Below are 22294 nucleotides of genomic sequence, written 5' to 3' on the forward strand. Positions count from 1 at the left end.
CTGAACACGACTTTTCACTTGAAAATTTACAAATGCACAGCGTGAAGTGCCTCTGTTATACAAATAATTATAATTATAAATGAATTGGCTTTTGTTCTTAAATATAATGTTCATAATTGATCTATTTTGTTGAAAAGGACAAAGAATGTGGGCGAACATGCACCAGATGTTAGCATATTAAAACAATACATGCAGGAGAACACTGGAACAAAAATAAGAGTGAAATAAATACGCAAATCAATGATAGCATAATGTAAAGCTCCTGCTATAGCAGAAAGCATACACTAACCGGTCATTTTATAAGGTACACCTTACTAGTACCAGGCTGGACCAACTTTTGCCATCAGATCTGCCTTAATCCTTTGTGGCATAGATTTCACAAGATACATTGAGATTTTGGTTCATATTGACATGATAGCATCACACAGTTGCTTCGGATTTGTTGGCTGCACATCCATGATGCGAATCTGCCGTTCCATCACATTCCAAAGGTGCTTTATTGGATTGAGATCTGGTGACTGAGGGGGCCGTTTAAGTACAGTGAACTCATTGTCATGTTCAAGAAACCAGTCTGAGATGATTCACGCTTTATGACATGGTGCGTTATCCTGCTGGAAGTAGCCATCAGAAGATAGAGACACTGTGGTCATAAAGGGATATGCATAGAGTGATAGGGATAAACACTACTCAGGTAGGCTGTGGTGTTGACACAATGCTCAATTGATACTAATGGGCCCAAAGTGTGCCAAGAAATTAACCCCCACACCATTACACCAGCACAACTTACCTGAACCGTTAATACAAGGCAGGATGGATCCATGCTTTCATGTTGTTAAGGCCAAATTCTGACCCGACCATCCAAATGTCGCAGCAGAAATCGAGACTCACCAGACCACGCAATGTTTCTCCAATTGTCCAATTTTAATGAGCCTGTGTGAATTGTAGCCTCAGTTTCCTGTTCTTAGCTGACAGGAGTGGCACCCGGTGTGGTCTCCTGCTGCTGTAGCCCATCCGCCTCAAGGTTGGACGTGTTGTGTGTTCAGAGATGCTCTTCTGCAGACCTCGGTTGTAACTAGTGATTATTTGAGTTCCTGTTGCCTTTTTATCAGCTGAAACCAGTCTGGCCATTCTCCTCTGACCTCTGGCATCAACAAGGCCTTTGCGCCCACAGAACTGTCGCTCACTGGATATTTTCTTTTTGTCTGACCATTCTCTGTAAACCCTAGAGATGGTTGTGCGTGAAAATCCCAGTAGATCGGCAATTTTTCGTCTGGCACCAACAACCATGCCACATCCAAAGTCACTAAAATCTACTTTCTTCCCCATTCTGATGCTCGGTTTGAACTGCAGCAGATCGTCTTGACCATGTCTACATGCCTAAATGCATTAAGTTACTGCCATGTGATTGGCTGATTAGAAATTTGCATTTACAAGCAGTTGGACAGGTCTACCTAATAATGCGGCCGGTGAGTGTAAATATGTAATAATATTATTGCAGCGAGATAATGCTGTAAATCCATACGATAACAACTTTTTTTTGGCAACTGAACGGTTTATTTAAAAGTAAAATATGCTTTATTATGTTGTTCAGACTGTAATTCCTCATGTAGTTTGATGTAAGTTTAAGTTAATTTATTGGTTTAGTGCTTTTTACTATAATTATTGTTTCAAAGAAGCTTTACAGAAGGTGAATATTACTGTATTACAATCAAATTAAGTTAATGTTGCAATCAAATATAAGGTCCATACATGTTTATTTAAGTGTATTAAGTTTGTGTGTTGTCCTTGAAGTCTTCGATGGTTGGCATCGTCTCTTCACAGGTCTTGCATCGCTCCACAACCTCTAGAGACCTTGGGATGAGCATCCCCAGGTGGAAATAGAGAACAAAGAAAATAAATAGCTTCGCTGCTGTTCATAATGTAATTGAACATGTCATTTAAGCAAACATTGAAACAAACATATAAATCATATGAGCATTTCTAACAAAAAATCTGGTGCATTAAGACAGGAGGAGTGTGTCTTATAGGAGGTTTGTCAAGCCCACTCACCTGCATGGAGCACACTCATGTATCATTCTAATATGTGATGCATTGTGTACGCTTTACTAAAAAGATAGGGCTTTAATCTAGTTTTGAACTGAGAGAGTGTGTCTGAGCCTCGGACATTTTAGGAAGGCTATTGCAGAGTTTGAATGAGAAGGCTCAACCTCCTTTACTCGACTTTGCTGTTCTAGGTACTACCAGAAGTCCTGAGTTTTGAGATCTTAAAGACCGGGTTGGATTGTAGTGAGACAGAAGGTTGGTTAGATAAACATGAGTTAGATTATTTAAAGCATTATAGGTAAGAAGTAATATTTTATAATCAATACAGAACTTACCAGGCAGCCAGTGTAAGACTGGAGAGATATGGTCATATTTTCTTGACTTGGTAAGAATTATTGGAGCTTACTTTGCACTAGCTGAAGTTTATTAATAGAGGATGCTGGGCATCTAGCAAACAGAGCATTACAGTAATCCAGCCTAGAAGTCATAAAAGCATGGGCTATCTTTTCTGCCTCTGAGATAAATACAACCCAAGCTCATTCTGGAAACGTAGCCCCGCGGACGTTTCTGGAGACCGCGATTTATGTGGCCGGAGGTACGCATGGCCGCGTTTAGTTTTTTTTTAGCGAAACGCTGCGGGGCGGTGTGGCGCCGCTACGCTCCTCCTCTTCTCGCTTGCCGGCTGACAGCTCACCTCCATGTGGAGGGCTTTCCCGCTGAAACCAGTTTGTCAGCTTAGCTCACAGCGTTACGTCGGCGGAGCGGAGGCCCGGAGGAGGACGACCGGGATCGGGTCCGGGGAAGAGCGGTTCCAGAAATCAGGTAAGATAAAAAACAGAATAAAAAAAATAAGGGCTAGAACGCGGCGGGATCCGAAAACGTGGTCGAAATCAAAGATGAGGGCTTTTGCAGGCCGGCCGCCCGGTCGATCGTTCAGTCGTTCAGCCAGTCAGTCCATCGGACAATCGCTCCACAGCGGCCTCCGGTGGCTTTTCACGCGAGGACAGCGCGGGCGCAAACGGCGCGCGCTCGAGACACAAAAAAAACGCGCACAGCGGCCTCTCGCGGATCCGCAAAAACAAAAACTACTCGAATACTTACCTCCCTGGACGTATTTCGTGGTCTGCAGAAACGTCCGCGGGGCTACGTTTCCACAATGAGCCCGGGTTGGATATATAGCATGCTTTGTAGCTAAGACATATTTCTTAGATGGAAAAAAAGGTTTTCAAAAGATAAGTGAAACAGTGAATCATTTTGAAACCAATTGGTTCAGTTTGGCTTGGAATTGGTTAAAAATTTGCAAAGTTTCTCCCATTACTACAATAAATTAAACTGCTCAACCTGTAGTTACCTTTGCCATTCTGGGTACTAACAGAAACCCTAGAAGAGTTTTTATACTAAGAATATGGAGATCAAGTTTTGCAAAATATGCAGGATGATTCAGAAACAGATGATGGTATTTAGATAGCCTAAACATAAGTTGAAGGCTAATAGTTTGCAATACAAATCGATCAGTGTTTTATAACACACTGTCAATAATAATATCACTTTTCCCTATTTTGTCATTTTATTTTAGTCTTTTTTGTTATATTACACTTTTTATTTACATTATTAGACCTTGATCTTTCCTCCAACAACTTTAGATGTAGAAAAGTTTGAAAAGGTTACTTTTATTGACGCATTTAATAGTTTGAAGTGATATATTGTCCATATTGGTGTTGTAAATTATAGTGCAAAAACCTTGGTAACAAACTGCCAGCAATTTTAAAGGACTTAATGTTTATATAATCCTATTTCTTATATAATATATTGCTTTAAATGTCAGTAAATGTCATGCTTTATTGCAGTGTTTAATTTTCAGCATTAAAAGTCGACCGAGCGGAGATCAAGGTCTGCAATTCATAACCGTAAATAAACAGAAAAACACCCGTGGATCATCAAATACAGAAATTTTAATTAAGAGAGAACGAAGACAGGGTAATATAGCAAAATACTTTCATAAAATCCATTAAAATATGAATTGCCAGTCTATGTAGCCTAATATATATAGGCATATTTAGTATGAGTGCATTTAGTATTTTACAATGAAAACTCATATATTTATTAAACATCATGCTATGCAATGTAATAAGCACTTCAAATCAGCCTGATGCAGCATTTTCTCGCAGATACCACTCAGAGATAATCAAGTAAAACTAAGTTGCTTCAACCTTTCTTGACTCGATGTTTAATACTCATTCAAACTTAAAAACTATTAACTCATTAAAGATGTCACAGCAGAGCCACAGGGGTGAATGCTTGTACAGTTATACCACAATACATTTTACTTGCCATAAAATGCTCAATCTGATGACAAAAATCATGTAGTTACTTGTATGTAACAGAGTTTTGATCATGTTCATAGTTTCGAGACCTACGTTTTAATCAAATATGAGCTCACTTTCTCATATTCAGGTTTTTTTTTATGTAATGCTCTGTGTAAAGTGTCTTGTTGAAGCACTGCTGCAGTACATTCATTCAAAAATGAATAAGACAAGCCTCCGTTCTCAGTTCACCGCAACCTTAATCTTTATTCCTTTGAGCTTAGCAACAAATGTTTTACAAAACAGGCTTTCTTAGCACTGAAAACTTCACGGTCAGTATTAGAAAGACTTGAAGAATGCTACAATCAGACACTATTAAAGTAATACAGCTATGGCGATTCACTGATATTGTTCTGAATCTGGTTTATGCCTCGGCAAGGTCAAAAAAACACTATAAAGGTTCTCATAATAAAACAGCAGGATTGGTTCTTGGGTTCAAAAGTTCAGTCACTGGTTAAATGAAAGATGTCATTTATTTAATTCTCTGTGCTGTGGATGGATCTGGATGTTTGTTATCAAAATGTCTTTTGTTGCTAGTTTTTACTTCTAATTAGGGCTGGGCAATGTTGCAAAACAAAAAAAGGTTCCACTTTATATTGTGGCCTTAACTAATATGTACTTAGGAATTAATAGTTTGTTACAATGTACTTTTTGTGTAAATACATGTATTTACTGTGTACATATGCTTGATTAAATACATGTATATAATTACATCTGTAATTAACTTTTGTATTTACATTTGTAAATACACTGTTGACCATCACTTACACCTTAACCCAGGGGTTCCCAAACTTTTCAGCCCGCGACCCCCAAAATAACAATGTCAGTGACTCGCGACCCCCATTTTTCAAGGTGGTTATACTGTAAATATATAAACCTTGTAGACACAACTATAGGCATGGATAAACATAAGCACATTGACAACACATAAATGCAACAGTCTATTAACCATATATATTTTTTATATTCATTTATTAATTTATAATATAAAAAGTAAAGGCTGATGACTGATTTTTATTTGTTTTTAATAGATTATAATATAATAATTTTGTTAACTAATATGTACTTAAACAGTTATTAATAGTTTGTTACAATGTACTTATTGTGTAAATATGTGTATTTACTGTGTACTTATGCTTGATTAAATACTTGTTTGTAATTACATCTGTAATTAACTTTTGTAATTACATTTGTAAATACACTGTTGACCATCCCTTACACCTTAACCTACCCTTAAACCTACCCATACTACCAAACCTGTCCATAACCCAACCTCTATCCCAACTCAAAAGCACCACAAGTGTTCTGAAATACATTATAAACTCAGTAAGTACATTGTATTAATTTTATGATGTCAGTACTTAGTAGTTAAGGACACTTAATATAAAGTGGGACCTATGGTCATTCAAATAGTTTAATAAAACTTATTTGAGTTTTGGAAATCACCAAGCGACCCCTTGTCATTGTTACGCGACCCCCACTTTGAGAACCACTGCCTTAACCCACCCTTAAACCTACCCATGCCACCAAACCTGTTCATAACCCAACCTCTATCCCAACTTAAAAGCACCACAAGTGTTCTCAAATACATTATAAACACAGTAAGTACATTGTATTTATTTTTTGATGTAAGTACATAGTAGTTAGGGACACTTAATATAAATTGGGACCCAAAAAAATATCACAATATCATGTTTCATATCATTCGATATTGATAATTATTGAGTTTTTTTTCACTATACATTTAGGAATATTAGGATTTTTGTTATTTAACCACTTTATTTGAACTTACTAACATTACTAAAGCAAATAGTTTTAGTAGTCAAAAGAAAAAAAATATTTAGGCTAAATATCTCATCTCTTTATAATAAAATAAACAGTTGAAACCAGAAATTTGCAATCACTCTAAAAATAGGAACATATCCATTCTTTGATTGCAAAGCCATGATGCCAAATAATCATGCATTCTTGAATTTGAATTGTTGGGTAACACTTTACAATAAGGTTCATTAGTTAATGCATTTACTAACATGAACTAATCATGAACAACACATGCACAGCATTTATTAATCATAATTGAACATTTACTAATGCATTATTAACATCCAAGTCCATGCTTGTTAACATTAGTTAATGCACCATGAGTTAACACGAACTAACAATGAACTACTGTATTTTCATTAACCAACGTTAACTAGCATAAACAATTACATTAGTAGATGTATTGTTCATTATTTGTTCATGTTAGTAAATGCATTAATTAACATTAACTAATGAACCTTATTGTAAAGTGTGACAAATTGTTGAATGTATTGTTAAATATTTTCATAGCATTTTCCCAAAATGTGTGTCAAAATAAGATTTGTCAACACAAATCATTCCATTTGGTGAAACATGTTGGGCCCTGGGCCAATAGCGGTCCATTTATTTTATCGCCTCACAAAAGTAGCTTTTTGCTATTATTATTATTATTATTAATAATATTATGAATTTACTAAAATAAGTAATTATATTGTCTATAATTCTATTTTAGGGTCTGTTCACACATTAGCCCCTTTCACACATACAGACCTTTCCGGACAATTGCTGGCAATTTTCCGGAAAGGTTGTATGTGTGAACAGGCCCTTTTTGAAAATACCGGTAAATTTGTTCTGGCTTTTTTCCGAAAAGAGAAATTGTAACATTACCGGTAATTTGTTGGAATGTTGCGCTGTGTGAATGCAGAAGGAAGATTGCCAGAATAAGCGTCTAGAACGTGCTGACGTGAGACGTCTGCTTTAGCCAATCAGAACAGTCAGAAGCATTCACGTCTGCGCGGTTTATGAAAATAAAAGCTTTTGAATATTTTTCCAGACACATTTAGCTGCTAGAAATTAGTCAGATCACGTTTATATGTTCTTCTTAATGCCAACTGTGTAAATAATTATCGATAAGATGCTTATAAGCCGTTGTTTGTTTACCTTCAAGCTCTGTGTTGCATGTGCCCGTGAATCAGCTGGTGAGCGCCATCACAAACAAACACACACACACACACATCATGAACATCTCGACATGCGAAAGTGGTTCTCTATATGTTTACATCGAAGTTGTTCACAATACTGATCCATCCACAGAGTTTGTAATTTAGTCAAATGTTTACAAATAAAAGCGCAGCCGTTAAGAGCTCATTTTTGGTGAATGATGTCAGAATTTACCGGTATTTTGAAATAGATGTGTGAATGCTTTTTTCCGGAAAAATTCCGTAACGTCCTCGCCTGTGTGAACAGCACTTTTTTTAATTTAACGTTAAAGTCGTTCCATAAATTTTCCCGATTTTTACCAGTATCACTCTGTGAAAGGGGCTACTGTCTCAGTTAGGAGAGGGCAAGATTGTGCAGGCGCATGGCAGCAGCCAAGACAGCCCTTCAGTTATGCGTCCATTCTGCATGATTTCTTCTACCCTGAGCTCTCTTACTGCACGTTATTAATGGATACTGTTTGCATGTTATTTTTTCTTCTGTGATGCGCTTGGTTAGCCTACCTTTGGTTGGACCATTCCTGCGGTTGAGCTAAAATAAGGAACTGTCCTGGGAAATAAAAGACTTCATAACAGGACATCTGTTATCCTTACTGAAGAGTAAATAATGCTATTTAAAACTCAGATTGAGCTACAGCCACTGTTTCCAAGCCATAGTTTGGAGGTTGGGGTTGCAGGGAAGAGGTCCACACCACCATCAGTGGCACCAGCAGCTCCACTTGGATGATGCGATGGCAGCCACAGGACTGCAGCACCAGTGCGCTCACCACACACCAGCTATAGGTGGAGTGGAGAAACTGTGATACAGCTAATTTGGTGGAAGGGAATGATTGGAAGGCCATGATGGGTAAGGGCTGATGGAGGAAATTTGGCCAGGACACCAGGGTTACACCCCTACTCATTACAAGAAGTGCCATAGGATTGTTAATGACCACAGAGAGTCAGGACCTCGGTTTATCATCTCATCTGGTGCTCACTGACAGTATAGTATCCCCTTTATTTTACTGGGGCATTAGGACTCACACAGACCACAGATTGAGAGCCCCCTGCTGGCCTCTCTGACAACACATCTAAAAGTAAACCTAGCTTTCCCATGTGGTTCCCATAGACTGTAAAATATATGGACGTAGTGTCCGTGACGTCACCCATAGGTTTCTAAAGAGCGCAAAAGAAGCCACAAGTAGGCGCGGCCAACCGTCGCCATTTTGTTCATCACACCCACGGCGGGATACCAAACAAGGGCAAAGAGGCGGAGAGTGAGCGGAGCTACAGACACGTGCTGGCATTTTGCTTGGACCTGGTTCAGACACACTTTACTTTGGGAGAACGCTTAATACTTCATCACCTGTGACTCGTTTGTATTCTGACCACTTGTGCTTAGTTGTACACTATATCAATAAAGTGTTTAGCTTTTTAAAAACACTGCTGTAATACATTGAGCCGCTAAACATTGTTCTCATGAAGTTTTTCAACAGGAGGAAAACGCGAATTACTTCCAAACACTTCAGATATTGTAACGAGGAGACTGACACGGAGGGATCCATTATGCAGTATTTATTAATCAAGCTCTCACTCAAACACACAATTTGCACCAACGTGCAAATACACATCAACAACTGTAATAAAGGTTTCAAGGCTGGTGGTAAAAAGACACAGAGGGGTTTACCAGCCATGGGACAAAGGCAGGCTGCGAGAATCAGAGTCCGTGTATCAGGCTTGGGTCGTGGGCAGGCAGAAGGCGAAGCAGAGTCAGAAACAGGCTGGAGTTGTACACGAGAGATCAGGCAGAGAATAACGCTCAGTAATGCTGGCCGGGGCTAAACAAGACTTCGCACTGACTGAGTGTTTGTGTGCGGCTTATAAAGGGTGCGTGGGTCGTTAGCTAGATTCAGGACAGGTGTGTGCACAATCAGCGTAAGTGGATGATGTAATGCTAGAAGTCCGGAGATAGCGGCCTCTGCTGGCCAGCGAGGGGAGTGACTGGGACCGAGTCGGTGACAGATATAGTCTGTGTTAGGTAATGTAAGACTATTGATGAAATCCAGCATAACACTGTATGACAACGCTTTAGATGACGGTTCTAGAGCCCACAGCTAATCAATCCGTCAGATTCTGGAGTGCATTACAGCTCTAAATATAAACATAAACGATAAATGATCTTAAATAAAACAAATACATGTATAGAGATGGTATATAAGTATATAACTTTACTCACATGGGAAACGGAGGCCACGTGAATGGTTTGTGAGCACAATTAAGTACACTCAGCATGCCATGCCATCTAATAATTGTAGGAAACAAGTCCAAAAGGCAGTTGACTGTGTAAAGCCACATAAAACAACACAGAAATACGATAAATAGGCCGAGTTCAGTGGCTAATCTGCAGGATTCGGCTGAGGTGACGTGACGGCGACCAACGAGACATAGCTGTCACTCAAGTGGCCACGCCCTTAATTATGCAAACTTAATATAACTTAATATAAAGGAAACGGTTGAGTTATAAAAAAATTCACCCCCCTCACAGTTGTCATGAAGGGTAATATTAGCGGTATTAACCAAATTCTTTTTTTGTACCAGGCTGTAAACACCTTTTTTTCTGCTGTAAAGTTGGCCATTCTAACAGTGGGCTCAATTGAAGTTAGCTCTGTTTTGGAGCCAGGAGCGGCCAGGAGCGGCCAGGACTAGCGGAATTTCGGATGAGTTGCAGTTTTAGCTACTTCCGTATTGGCTTCCTGAGGGAGAGCGGGAGGTCGCCGCTTGGTGGTCCCCCATCCAGTTACTGACCAGGCTGCTTAGCTTCAGTGGGTAACTGGTTTTGGGCTGCAGGTGAAATGGCTGTAAAGACTAACATACTGATACTAACATTATTTTGATATCACAGGGACTTTCAAATCAAATATAACCGCTAATAAACATGTATGATTTTTGTTAATGATCATGTTTAAGCAGAACTCATGAATTCTTCCTAAAATGTTTGTTTTTTTAGCGTCTGGATCTGGTCCTCAGGAGGGTCCGAGTCAGCCCAGCACGTCTACAGGACCGCATGGTTTCCGCAAGCATTTCCTAAGAGGAAAACTAGACTGTGACAATCAGCCTCCGGATCCGGACCGCCTGTTTCAGCGCTGCTTCATGGCCACAGTGACCACCGTTAACGTGGAGGGCCCGTCATGAAGACCTGCAGACGGCTGATAAATCAACAGCTTTATACGCGGTGTGACTTGGATAGCATTTTGGATGCTGTAGCACAAACTGAATGAAATCGAATTGCCTCAATGGAGCGGTTTACACCTGGTTTCTTCATGCATTGTTTCTGATCGGATTCTGATTTGTGAAAACGTTCTGTTTTACACTTAAAGTTGTAGTCGGAAATATTAACCCCCCTTTAATTTTTTTTTTATATTTCCTAAATGATGTTTAACAGAGCAAGGAAATTTTCACAGTATGTCTGATAATATTTTTTCTTCTGGAGAGTCTTTTTTGTTTCATTTCAGCTAGAATAAAAGCAGTTTTTAATTTTTTAAACACCATTTTAAGGACAAAGTTATTAGCCTCTTTAAGTTAACTTTTTTTGATAGTCTACAGAACAAACTATCGTTGTACAAGAACTTGCCTAATTACCCTAACCTGCCTAGTTAACCTAATTAAGCCTTTAAAGGTCACTTTAAGCTGTGTTGAAGTGTCTTGAAAAATATCTAGTCAAATATTATTTACTGTCATCATGATAAAGATAAACTAAATCAGTTATTAGAAATGAGTTATTAAAACGATTGTGTTTAGAAACGTGTTAAACAAATCTTCTCTCCGTTAAACAGAAATTGTGGAAAAATAAACAAGTATTTATGGGGCCAGTAATTCTGACTTAAGCTGTATGTGGTTTTAACAACCCAATGCTTTTAGACCTTTCCAATTTCATCAGGAAATCATCTCCTGGTGTGGTTTGAGCAATCAGACTCATCTCAAATTTGGTTTGGAGTGCACTTACAAGTGTTCATTTTAAGATCCCATAGCTATCAGAAGAAACGCATCATGTGACTAGGTGTAAACGGCTCTAATGTTATGGTTGCATTGATCTGAATGGTGTTTTTAAAGGAAATAAATGCATCGGTGAAGAGTTTGAGAGACTGTAGATCAGTGGTCACCAAACTTGTTCCTGGAGGGCCGGTGTCCTGCAGATTTTAGCTCCAACCTTAATCAAACACACCTGAAAAAGCCATTCAAGGTCTTACTAGGTATACTTCAAACATTCAGGCAGGTGTGTTGAGGTAAGTTGGAGCTAAACCCTGCAGGGACACCGGCCCTCCAGGACCAGGATTGGTGACCCCTGCTGTAGATCAATGATAGCCTCAAAGACCTCTAGTTTTGTTGGTGAAGCAGTGGTTTTGGTCGTTCGCGCAGCTGAACCAAAGAGTTTATTGTATTGAATCCTGAGATTACAGTGCGTTGTCCTGCCATTCATGTTTATCTGTCAAACAGAGTTTACAAAGCCTTTACACCAGCACATCTGGCCCTTCATTTATCAGTATGAGACTTTTTTTTAATTTAAAGGTCATTTTAAAAAATAGGGTTTGTTAAACTGTGTTTGTATTGCCGGGATATTTTAAACGTAACAAGTTTAAGTACATCTTTTTGTCAAAAATTGAGGCCTTTTTCATTTTGAAGACATAAAAGCCATATTTTTTACCTATGTTATTGCCAGTACTCACAATTTCATTTAAAGACTCTTTGACACTCACAAAGTATAAGTTGGAGTCCTGTTCCTTGTTTCAAAACAACCAGCAAAACTATAAATCTCCAGAGAAGTCAAGCTAAAATTAGCATGGCATAAAACAGAACAATTATAGTAAACACTCCCCAATATAATGCTTTTAACTACAGTTAAAATATTGAACATTTTTAGCCGTATTAAACAATTATGCAACACTGACGTCATGTTGATATTAGAGTTAATATTTGTATACTGTTTACTTAATAATATTTCTTGGTCATTAGTGGTGCATGTAATGGTTTCACACATTCAGTTCAATCCTGTTGCTGCTGTTTTTATTTTTCTCTCATGAAATTGTGATGTCTAATAAGGGGAATATTTGTTTACAGCTAATTAGATTACTGATTAAAACTTAAATTGATCATTGTTGTAATATATATATATATATATATATATATATATATATATATATATATACAATCAAACTTGTGACAACTTTAACATGCACAGAATCTGTTGAATTTATATTTAAATTAAATGCACAGATGTTATTAATTATATTTTCAGTGCCCTGTAACCCGGCATTTAATGCTTTAACACATTATTATGCATGATTGTGCTGAATTTTTCCCTTTGCTTTTACTGAAAAAATTGAAGGTTTCATAATATTTTGACATCAAACAAATGTTTATTTATTTATTTGTTTGTTTAATTAGTTATGTATTTATGTATTAAAATTTTTTTTATTTTAGAGCATGAGTGGCAATTTGGTAAATAATCCTGTTTCATTTCCTTTGGCTTTTTGTGAAGTGGAGTTCAGGCTTGTTACCAAAGTTATGAAAAAACAAACCATTTTTTATTCATTATTAACGTGTCAGTAATTATAAACCAGGTCCAAACCAGCCAGTTCATATACTAAATTGTTTACATATTTATTTATTAATTTCTTTATTGTTTGTTTGTTTATGTATTGTTGCATATTTACTTTTTTATTATTATTATTATTAATATATATTAAAAAATCATCAGGGTTTTAATATGTGCTTTCCTGGCGCGGTTGCAAAAAAAAATGTTAAAAAAAGGTGAAAAAAGTAAATTTTCAGAGAGATTATGCATCTTTTTGGCTTCGTTTTTAAGATTTACAGGCCTTATCTGTGGTTCTGTGTTAGTCCAAAGTGCCAGAATCAATCATTTGCAAGATTCAAGATTTATATGTGTTACGTGCAGAGTTCTGTCAGTTTTGTATATGTGCAGTACATATCCATTGTTGACATTGATTTTATGTTGCAAGGAACAATGAGTGAGCGCACCACAGGCTCGTTGGAAATACATGCCTCAGCCCACGTTTTGTCCGAAACATAAAACACATTGCTTGTTGTATGTTCCAGATCCGCAAGAGGGAGCTGTCTATATTTTAACCGTGAATCTGGAATATGTTACTTAGGGCAGTGATCCACAGCCTTTTTCAAGACTTTACACTTCATGATTTATAGATAACTTGTTTGGCATGCTGTCCCGGGAGAGAGCCCTGAGCTCAAGGGATCCTCGAGCCCAGGGCTCCCCCCACTTTTTTGCAGGGCGAGGGGAGATTAAGCTCAGGTCGATCTCAAACTCCCCCGCTGCTGAGGCCAAGGCGAACTTCCTGAGAGTAAGACATTAGAAAAAAGGTTTATGTTTATTTTATCTATAATATAGAGCACATTTGGATGGTGGGAGGAATCCAGGGAACCCGGGGGAAACCCATGCGGATATGGGGAGAACATGCAAACTCCACACAGAAATACCAGATGGCTCAGCGAGCCAACGCCATTGGTATTCTTGCTGTGAGGCAACTAGCTAGTCACTGGGCCATATATATTTTCATATATATATATATATATATATATATATATATAGTGACTTGGGATCCTTTGATTGGAGGATCATGATTAGCTAATGTGGACTACCTGGGTCAATCACGAGCACATGCTCCTCTTAAAATTAGTTTAAAATTAAACTTCACTTATCACCCTGAACCGATCAGTGCTTGTCAATTTAAACTGTGAATCGGAAAAACCTGTACAAGGGGATTGAATATACATAGATTGCATATGTAGGCGACCATTTATCATTTTCTCAGAGGATGTCAAGCTGACGAAACATTGCTGCAGCTCTGATACAAGTTTTATTCATGGAGAAAATGAAAAAGCACTGCAGTGTTTGGGTGTTCTGTGTTTGTCTGAGATAATAAGTCTACCGAAATATGTATATTCTTATATACTCTAGCTTATTTGTGGGCAGCTAGCTCCCTGCAACTTTCAGAAAAAATTTGACATTTTTTAAAGCCGAGCAGGGCTGCGCCCAGTCAGTACCTGGATGGAAGACCACATGGGAAAGCTAGGTGACTGTCGGAAGTGATGTTAGTGAGACCAGCAAGTAGTGGACGCTCAACTGAATTTGATTTTTTTTTTCTTTTTTTTAATATTTCCCAAATGATGTTTAGCAGGAAATGTTCACAGTATGTCTGATAATATTTTTTTCTTCTGGAGAAAGTCTTATTTGTTTGATTTTGGCTACAATAAAAGCAGTTATTAATTTTTTATGAATCATTTTAAGGTCAATATTATTTGCCCATTTAAGCAATTGTTTTCCCCCGACTGTCTACAGAACAAACCGTCGTTGTACAATAACTTGCCTAATTACCATAACCTGTCTAGTTAACCCAATTAACCTAGTTAAGCCTTTAAGTGTCACTTGAAGCTGTATAGATGTGTCTTTAAAAATATCAGTTACTAGAGATGTGTTATTAGAACTCATAATGTTTAGAACTGCGTTGAAGAAATCTCTCCGTTAAATTGGGGAAAACTAATTCTGACTTCAGCTGTATTACCAATGAGCCTGTGTTATGTCTATGTGATGTCCATTGTGTTACGCCGAGAGCTGAACTGCACTGAACCTTACTCTGTAAGCCAGCTAGTTATGTGTCATTTCAGCCTGATATCACGAGAAAACGTAAGTATTTTACGTTTTGCCAGTTTAGTGGCTAATTCGTACGAATTTGTACGAGTTCAGTCGTACAAAATGGTAAGATTTTAAAAAGGAGGCGTGGCACCTGACCCCACCCCTAACCCCAACCGTCATTGGGGGATAAGCAAATCGTACTAAACTGTACGAATTAGATTGTACGAATTCATACGAATTAGCCACTAAATGAAAAAGTTACGAATTGCCGTGAGATTGTGTTGGTCATTTAGTTCAACACTTCGGGATGGCTGGCTTCACCTGATGTCATTTCTACACGCTGTGATGGAAAACGCTGCTTATTACAGATTGTTGTGTTTCAGAAGACTGTCTGATGGTCCGTTCTCGACGATTTCTCCTTGACGTTTGTCTTCAGTGGCTTTATGTTGGCTTTGAGCTGCACTTTTCTGTAAGATCTCATGATGCCTTTTGTGTTTTTTTTTGCTCATATGGAAATGCCTAATGAACATGGCGAGCACAACTAATTAAAAATGACTCTGCTTCAACAATGACTGTTTCTATTGTAGGATGTCACGCTGTATGAGTCTCGAGAATCTTTGAGCCAAATGAGCTTTTGGGAAAACGGCATGAGCTTTTCGTCTTTGAGTCATCAAAATCAACACGTCTCTGCAAAACCATTAAAGGTATTTTTACCCCCGTTTTATTTCAATTTCAAGCCAATGCACTGCATCTGATAGTCATTTCAGTGCTTTTCACATAAGTGCTAAAATGTGTATAATTATTAGTTATTCAGAAGGAACATACAGCATATTTTTAACCAAAAACTGCTTATATTTGACAGTTTCTTTAAGACTTTAGGTTGATGACCTCTTTTTTTGATTGGCTAATGTTTTTGCAGCAGCAGCATTTTCCTAACACATTGATTGTGCTTTAAAGGCTGTAATGACTAGTGAAACACTACAATTTTCCCACATTTTGTGCACTCCTGCCTCTGCTGGCAAATTATTGATTCAATATGACCCATTTGTGTTTTTAACCAGTGCCTTTAGGGCAGAGTTTTTAACATCATTCAAGGTTTGACAGGTTTTTTTTTTTTTGCCAAAGCACTGAAGCCATTTCATTTTATTTTGAAGGTTGTAAAGTCTCATTCTATTCATTTTATTCTACTCTACACCTAACTCTGAATTCATAGGAGGAAACGTATTATGCTTTTTATTTTCCACTGTTTCTTTAAGACTTCAGAAGGAACTTTTGTTTTGATTGACTAAATGTTTTCATCTAAAATTTGGTTTTAAGAAGCCTATAATTTAAAAACATATACGATTACCACCATTGTTTTGAATGAAGAGGGAATTAAATGACAGATGACAAATGACAGTGCAGCACTAAGTGACTGATAGCTCCGCCCTAAATGACTGATAGCTCCACCCTACATGACTGATAGCTCCACCCTACATGACTGATAGCTCCACCCTACATGACTGATAGCTCCGCCCTAAATGACTGATAGTCCCCCCTAAATGACTGATAGCTCCACCCTAAATGACTGATAGCTCCACCCTTAATAACTGATAGCTCCACCCTAAATGACTGATAGCTCCACCCTACATGACTGATAGCTCCGCCCTAAATGACTGATATCTTTGCTCTTAATGAATAATAGCTCTACCCTTAATGACTAATAGCTCCACCCTAAATGAAACACAGACACATCTAATATAATAAGCATTATTATATAAATATAAAAATAACAAGAGTACATTTTTATTTATGACAACTTTGATGTTTTTCTTTTTTTTTGGTGGGGGGGGGGTCTGATACTTATTAAAAATGGGAAAAAAATTCATCAACTATTCTCTACATAGTTCACGGTTGCAGTGGTTACAATAAGTGTGTTCATTCAGCAGACTCGTTTGCATGCCAAACTGAAAGACCTTTAGTAAACGCATATCATGAATTTCTATTAGTTTTGTTTGTCTGGTCCTGACATTCAGCCTGAGTTCTGCTCCATACAGGCCTTAAATTCAATATGTGGAGCACGTCTGACAAACTGTGAAGAGAGCAGAGGAAGTGTTTGAGCAGAAGTCTGATGGCAGACACGATATTATATCCAAACACACTAGCAATCATTGTCTGGATTTCTTTCTGTCAGAGTCCACTAAGTCCTGACTGCCTCTGAAAAGCTGAAGTTAGGGATGAGGATGTCACGCATGTTTGGGTTTTTGGGGTTCAGAAAGACTGGAGATAAATGCTTCACTTGGCTTCTGGAAAGTTCTCTTTTCTTCTTTACTTTTTAAAGCTGTTGGAAGGATTTCTCTTAAAGCTCCACTCTTGCTGGTTTGTCATAATTTGGAAATGCTTGTTACTGTTTTATACAATTAAAAACATAAATAAAAGAAATACAAAAATAAATAAAAAAAATTTTACTGTTCAAAAATTGCTGGGTTATTGTAACCCAACAAAGGGCCAGACAAGGACAAATCCAACTGTTGTCTATAAGGGTCATTTAAATGATCCAAAATATAGTTTGTTGAAATGTAATTAATCTCGTTAATCTTTTTGTAATAATAACCATTTGTGGTTAAAATATTAATAATATTTATATGATAATATAATATAATAATATGAAGAAAAAGATCATAATTAAATGCAATCTTTGTAATAATAATATTAATAATAATAATAATAATAATAATTAATATTTTATAAACATTTATAATATTAAAAAAATAATAATAATACCTAATATTGTAATGACAAACATTAATAATAATAATAATTATTATAATTATAATAACAAATATTTGTAATAATAAACATAATAATAATTATAATAATAATAATAATAATAATAATAATAATAATAATAATAATAATAATTTATCCTTGTAATAATAAACAACATCAATATTAATAATAATAAAAACAGTAATAATAAATAATATTGTAACAATAAACATTGATAATAATAATTAAATGTTATAATAATAAACATTTATAATTCTAATAAAGATAATAATATTTAATATTTGTAATAAGCATTTATAATAATAATGATAATAATAATAATAAGAAGAAGAAGTTTGTAATTTGTAATTACAAACTATAAATAATAATAATCATAATTCATCTTTGTGATAATGAACATTTATAATAATAATAATAATAATAATAATAATAATAATAATAATTAAACAATAAAATGTAATCTTTGTAATGACAAACATTAATAATAATAATAAAATAATAATAATAATAATAATACAAAATTGTAATAATCAACATGAAAAAGAATATTAATAATAATAATAATAATAATAACAACAACAACAACTAATCCTTGTGATGATAAAAATTTATAATAAAAATAATTATAATTATTATTATTATTATAAAATGTAATCTTTGTAATGACAAACGATAATAATATTTAATCTTTGTAATAAAATGTACAATAATAAAAATTATAATAATAATACAATAAGTAACAATGTAATCTTTGTAATGACAAACATTAATAATAATAATAATAATAATAATAATAATAATGTCCTCATTATAATTGTGTCAGGAATTATAACAGTGTCATTAATATTTTCTTAACTGCTACTACATTGTTGCAAATTTACTTTGTCATGAAATTTTAATTATGCTGTTGTAAAATTATTTGACACTTGTTTATCAAATATTCACATAGTTATAAAAGCCTTGTGACAGTTCTGTGTACGAAAGATTTGTGACAAGTTTTGGTGATGTCAAGTTGCCATGACAACAACACTGACAGGTTCTGAGCAGATGAAACTGAATGGCAGTTGTCATAAGCACATGTCAAAACTCCTTCATATTCACGACATGTGTTATGTCATGATTATAAAGGTGTCATGATGGTCTTATGAAGACCCACTTCAAATAAAGTGCTTCTATTCTAAACTATAAAAAGTAGTGAAGGAAAATCTCCAAAAAGTTTTGAAAAAACATATTAAGAGCCCCATTTCAGGGTTTCTGTGGTCAGTTCACAGTATTTCATGAGTAACTGCAGAGAGATTTAGTTCAGAAATAGCCAAAGCTTTCAAGTCTTTATGCTACTGTCAAACCTCCTGTAGCTTGTCATGAAGCACTGAATGGGTGAGAGATTTCAATTCTGTCTGACTGAACCTTGATTTTCCTATAAACCAGTGACAGATAGCTAAAACACACGGCTAAATCCTTACTTCTGCACGGTCAGAGAAAGCTTTTAAGACCGGGAGGCTCTTGAGACAAAGCTAAAAAGACAATTTGCTGCAAATATTAAGTGTGGAGCTGTGATAGGACCGAGAGATGGGACATTTACATGCGTGTCTCGGGAGAAATGAGTTAGGGAATGAAATGCAGGGAAAACTATTCTCAGCCTCGAGCAGTTTTCAGGGCAGAGTCCTGAATAAAAACACACCTTAACACAGTGTTCCCACACTTCTTGAAAGTATTGGAGTTTCAGACATATACATTCAAGGCCTGGAAATTGTCTAAAATACATGTGTGCTTAAAAGTGCTTGCATACGTTGAAAAATACAACAATTGTTTGTTTATTTCATCAGTTGTACTAAAATCTTAAATGAAAGATCTTACAGGGCACTCACAAGTCAAGGATGGTTATCTTTTATCAGTTTTATTCAAAACAAGTCACTTAATCAAAGTGAGTGTTACAACCCCAGGGGTCCGTTCTTCGTATATGGATTACTCAGTTAGCTGGATTTGCTTATTGACGATTCGTTCTTCAAAAGTGATCTGAGAGTTGTTGTCATAGCAACAGTTCTGCTAGCTCAAACCTGATCGGAAGCAGGTTTAATTCATATAAACAGGATTAGATCGGCTCAGTTCAGGCAAAGAGATTACTAAAAGTATGTACCGAAGTCTGATATTATCTTACAGTAGTAGTTATATATATATATATAACTACTACTGTAAGATAATATAATATATATATATATGTATATATATATATATATATATATATATATATATATATATATATATATATATATATATATATATATATATATATATATATGTATATATATATATATATATATGTATATATATATATATATATATATATATATATATATATATATATATATATATATGTATATATATATATATATATATATATGTATATATATATATATATATATATATATGTATATATATATATATATGTATATATATATATATATGTGTATATATATATATATATATATATATATATATGTATATATATATATGTATGTATATGTATATATATATATATATATATATATATATATATATATATATATATATATATATATGTATGTATATATATATATGTGTATATATATATATATATATATATATATATATATATATATATATATATATATATATATATATATATGTATATGTATATATGTATATATATATATATATTTATATACACATTTATATACATTTATATACATATATATATATATATATATATATATATATATATGTATATATATGTATATATATATATATATATATTGTGTCAATTTTATCAATTATAAATGAATAGCTATGTTTTTTCACTTGTGTCATTGCGATACTTTTTAGTGTGCAATTTAACATTAATTTCATTGTTAGTAAATCCAACGTGAGCGTGAAACCTGGCGTACGCAGCGTTGATACATAAGGCCCCTGATGTTAGCGATCTCACATATACACTGAAAACAAATGATTTCTGCAAAACTGTTGCAAACAATTTATTTGTGTTGAATTTAAACAAACAAATTAAATAAATAAAATTCAACTTAATTTGTTTGTTTAAATTCAGCCCAACTAAATTGTTTACAGCGACTTAACGTTAAAAAAAAATTGTAAATCCAAGGAATCATCTCTGAATATTTTTTTTCAGTGTAGTTTGTCTTTGGGAACATCAGCAGGTGAGTATACAGACACACAGTTCATCAGGTAAATGGTAGATCTTCTAGTAAGCACCATATGTAAATAATCACTTCCCTTGATCAGTGTGGAGGATCTGAAGGCACTTAGGGAACATCCATGGAAGAAGGCGGAGAAGACGAAGGAGTGAAGGTGAGGACAACCATCTGACTTCTATACCAGCCAACGAGTGGATGAATGAGGTGTGCCTTTATAGTGTCCTTGATGACAGGGAACAGGTGCAGGTGATTAGAAGGCCGGTAATGGTTCGCGGGATTGGAGAGAGGTGGTTTGTTAGGAAGAGCGGTGATTGGTGGAGCAGGAACGAGCCGAGGGTGTGACAGCACCACGGTGGCTCAGTGGTTAGCACTGTCATCTCACAGCAGGAAGGTTGCTGGTTTGGAACCCAGCTATAGGCCAGTTGGCATTTCTGTGTGGAGGTTGCATGTTCTCCCTCGGTTGGCGTGGGATTCCTCCGGGTGCTCCGGTTTCCCCCACAGTCCAAACACATGCACTATAGGTGAATTGAATGCACTAAATTGACCAATAGGATCTGGATGCAGCCTTTATGATGCAAGCTGAGACTGCATCACTCAGCTATGCAATGTCAGACAATGCACTCAAATGGAGCTAGTGACGTTACTGTGAAGGGTAGGGTTAGGGGTGGGGTTAGGTGAGCCCATTAAAAAGCATTGGATGCAGCCCAGATTGCACTGCACCAGGTCTGCAGCCAGACCCCTCTCAAATTGGCTTCAGTGTACAAGTGTGTGTGTGTGAATGTGAAAGTGTATGGGTGTTTCCCAGTACTGGGATGCAGCTGGAAGGGCATCTGCTGTGTAAAACATATACTGGATAAGTCGTGTGGATAAGTCATAGGTCATTAGAGATGAGTTATTAAAACTATTTTGATTATAAATGAGTTTAAAAAAAATTCTGTCCCTTAAATAGAAATTGGAGAAAGAAATAAACAGGGGGGCGAATAAATCAGGGGGGCTAATAACTTCAACTGTTTATACATTACAAAAAAAAAAAAAAAACATTTCATTCATAAAATTAAAATAAAAACAGAAGATGAATAACGAACAAATAAATTAACAGAATGGATGTTGCACCCACTAATGGCCGTGTGTGTGTCAGATATCTTGAAGCTGCATGGGTTTCCGGTGCTCTCGGCAAGGCCACTTCACAGGTGAATCACCTCTTATATTTAATTTATGCTTCATATTGAGTTTGCAGTGATTAGTTTCTCTGTCGGCAGCACACTAAAT

The 22294-nt window shown here is 35.8% G+C and overlaps 1 protein-coding gene across 15 annotated transcripts in view; it reads left to right on the top strand.

Moving 5' to 3' along the window:
* shisal2a (shisa like 2A) overlaps window positions 1-22047 on the top strand; it is a 211063-nt gene extending 189016 nt beyond the window's left edge. For 3 of the 15 annotated variants that reach the window (XR_015524003.1, XR_015524009.1, XR_015524007.1), the window contains 3 exons: window positions 10410-10634; window positions 15455-15537; window positions 15656-15772. Coding sequence is in view for 7 of the 15 variants with exons in the window: in XM_087307811.1 (XP_087163937.1) it covers window positions 15452-15537; window positions 15656-15823 (254 nt within the window). In the remaining 8 variants the exon portion in view is untranslated. Of the gene's footprint in view, window positions 1-10409; window positions 10850-15451; window positions 15538-15655; window positions 15831-21000; window positions 21029-21113 lie in introns of those variants that run through there. The other 12 variants (XR_015524002.1, XR_015524008.1, XM_087307811.1 and 9 more) reach the window with 9 other exon arrangements.
* Window positions 22048-22294: the final 247 nt, after the last annotated feature.

This window comes from Danio rerio, chromosome 23, assembly GCF_052040795.2.
Source record: "Danio rerio strain M-AB ecotype USA chromosome 23, GRCz13ab, whole genome shotgun sequence".
Lineage (NCBI taxonomy): Eukaryota > Metazoa > Chordata > Actinopteri > Cypriniformes > Danionidae > Danio > Danio rerio.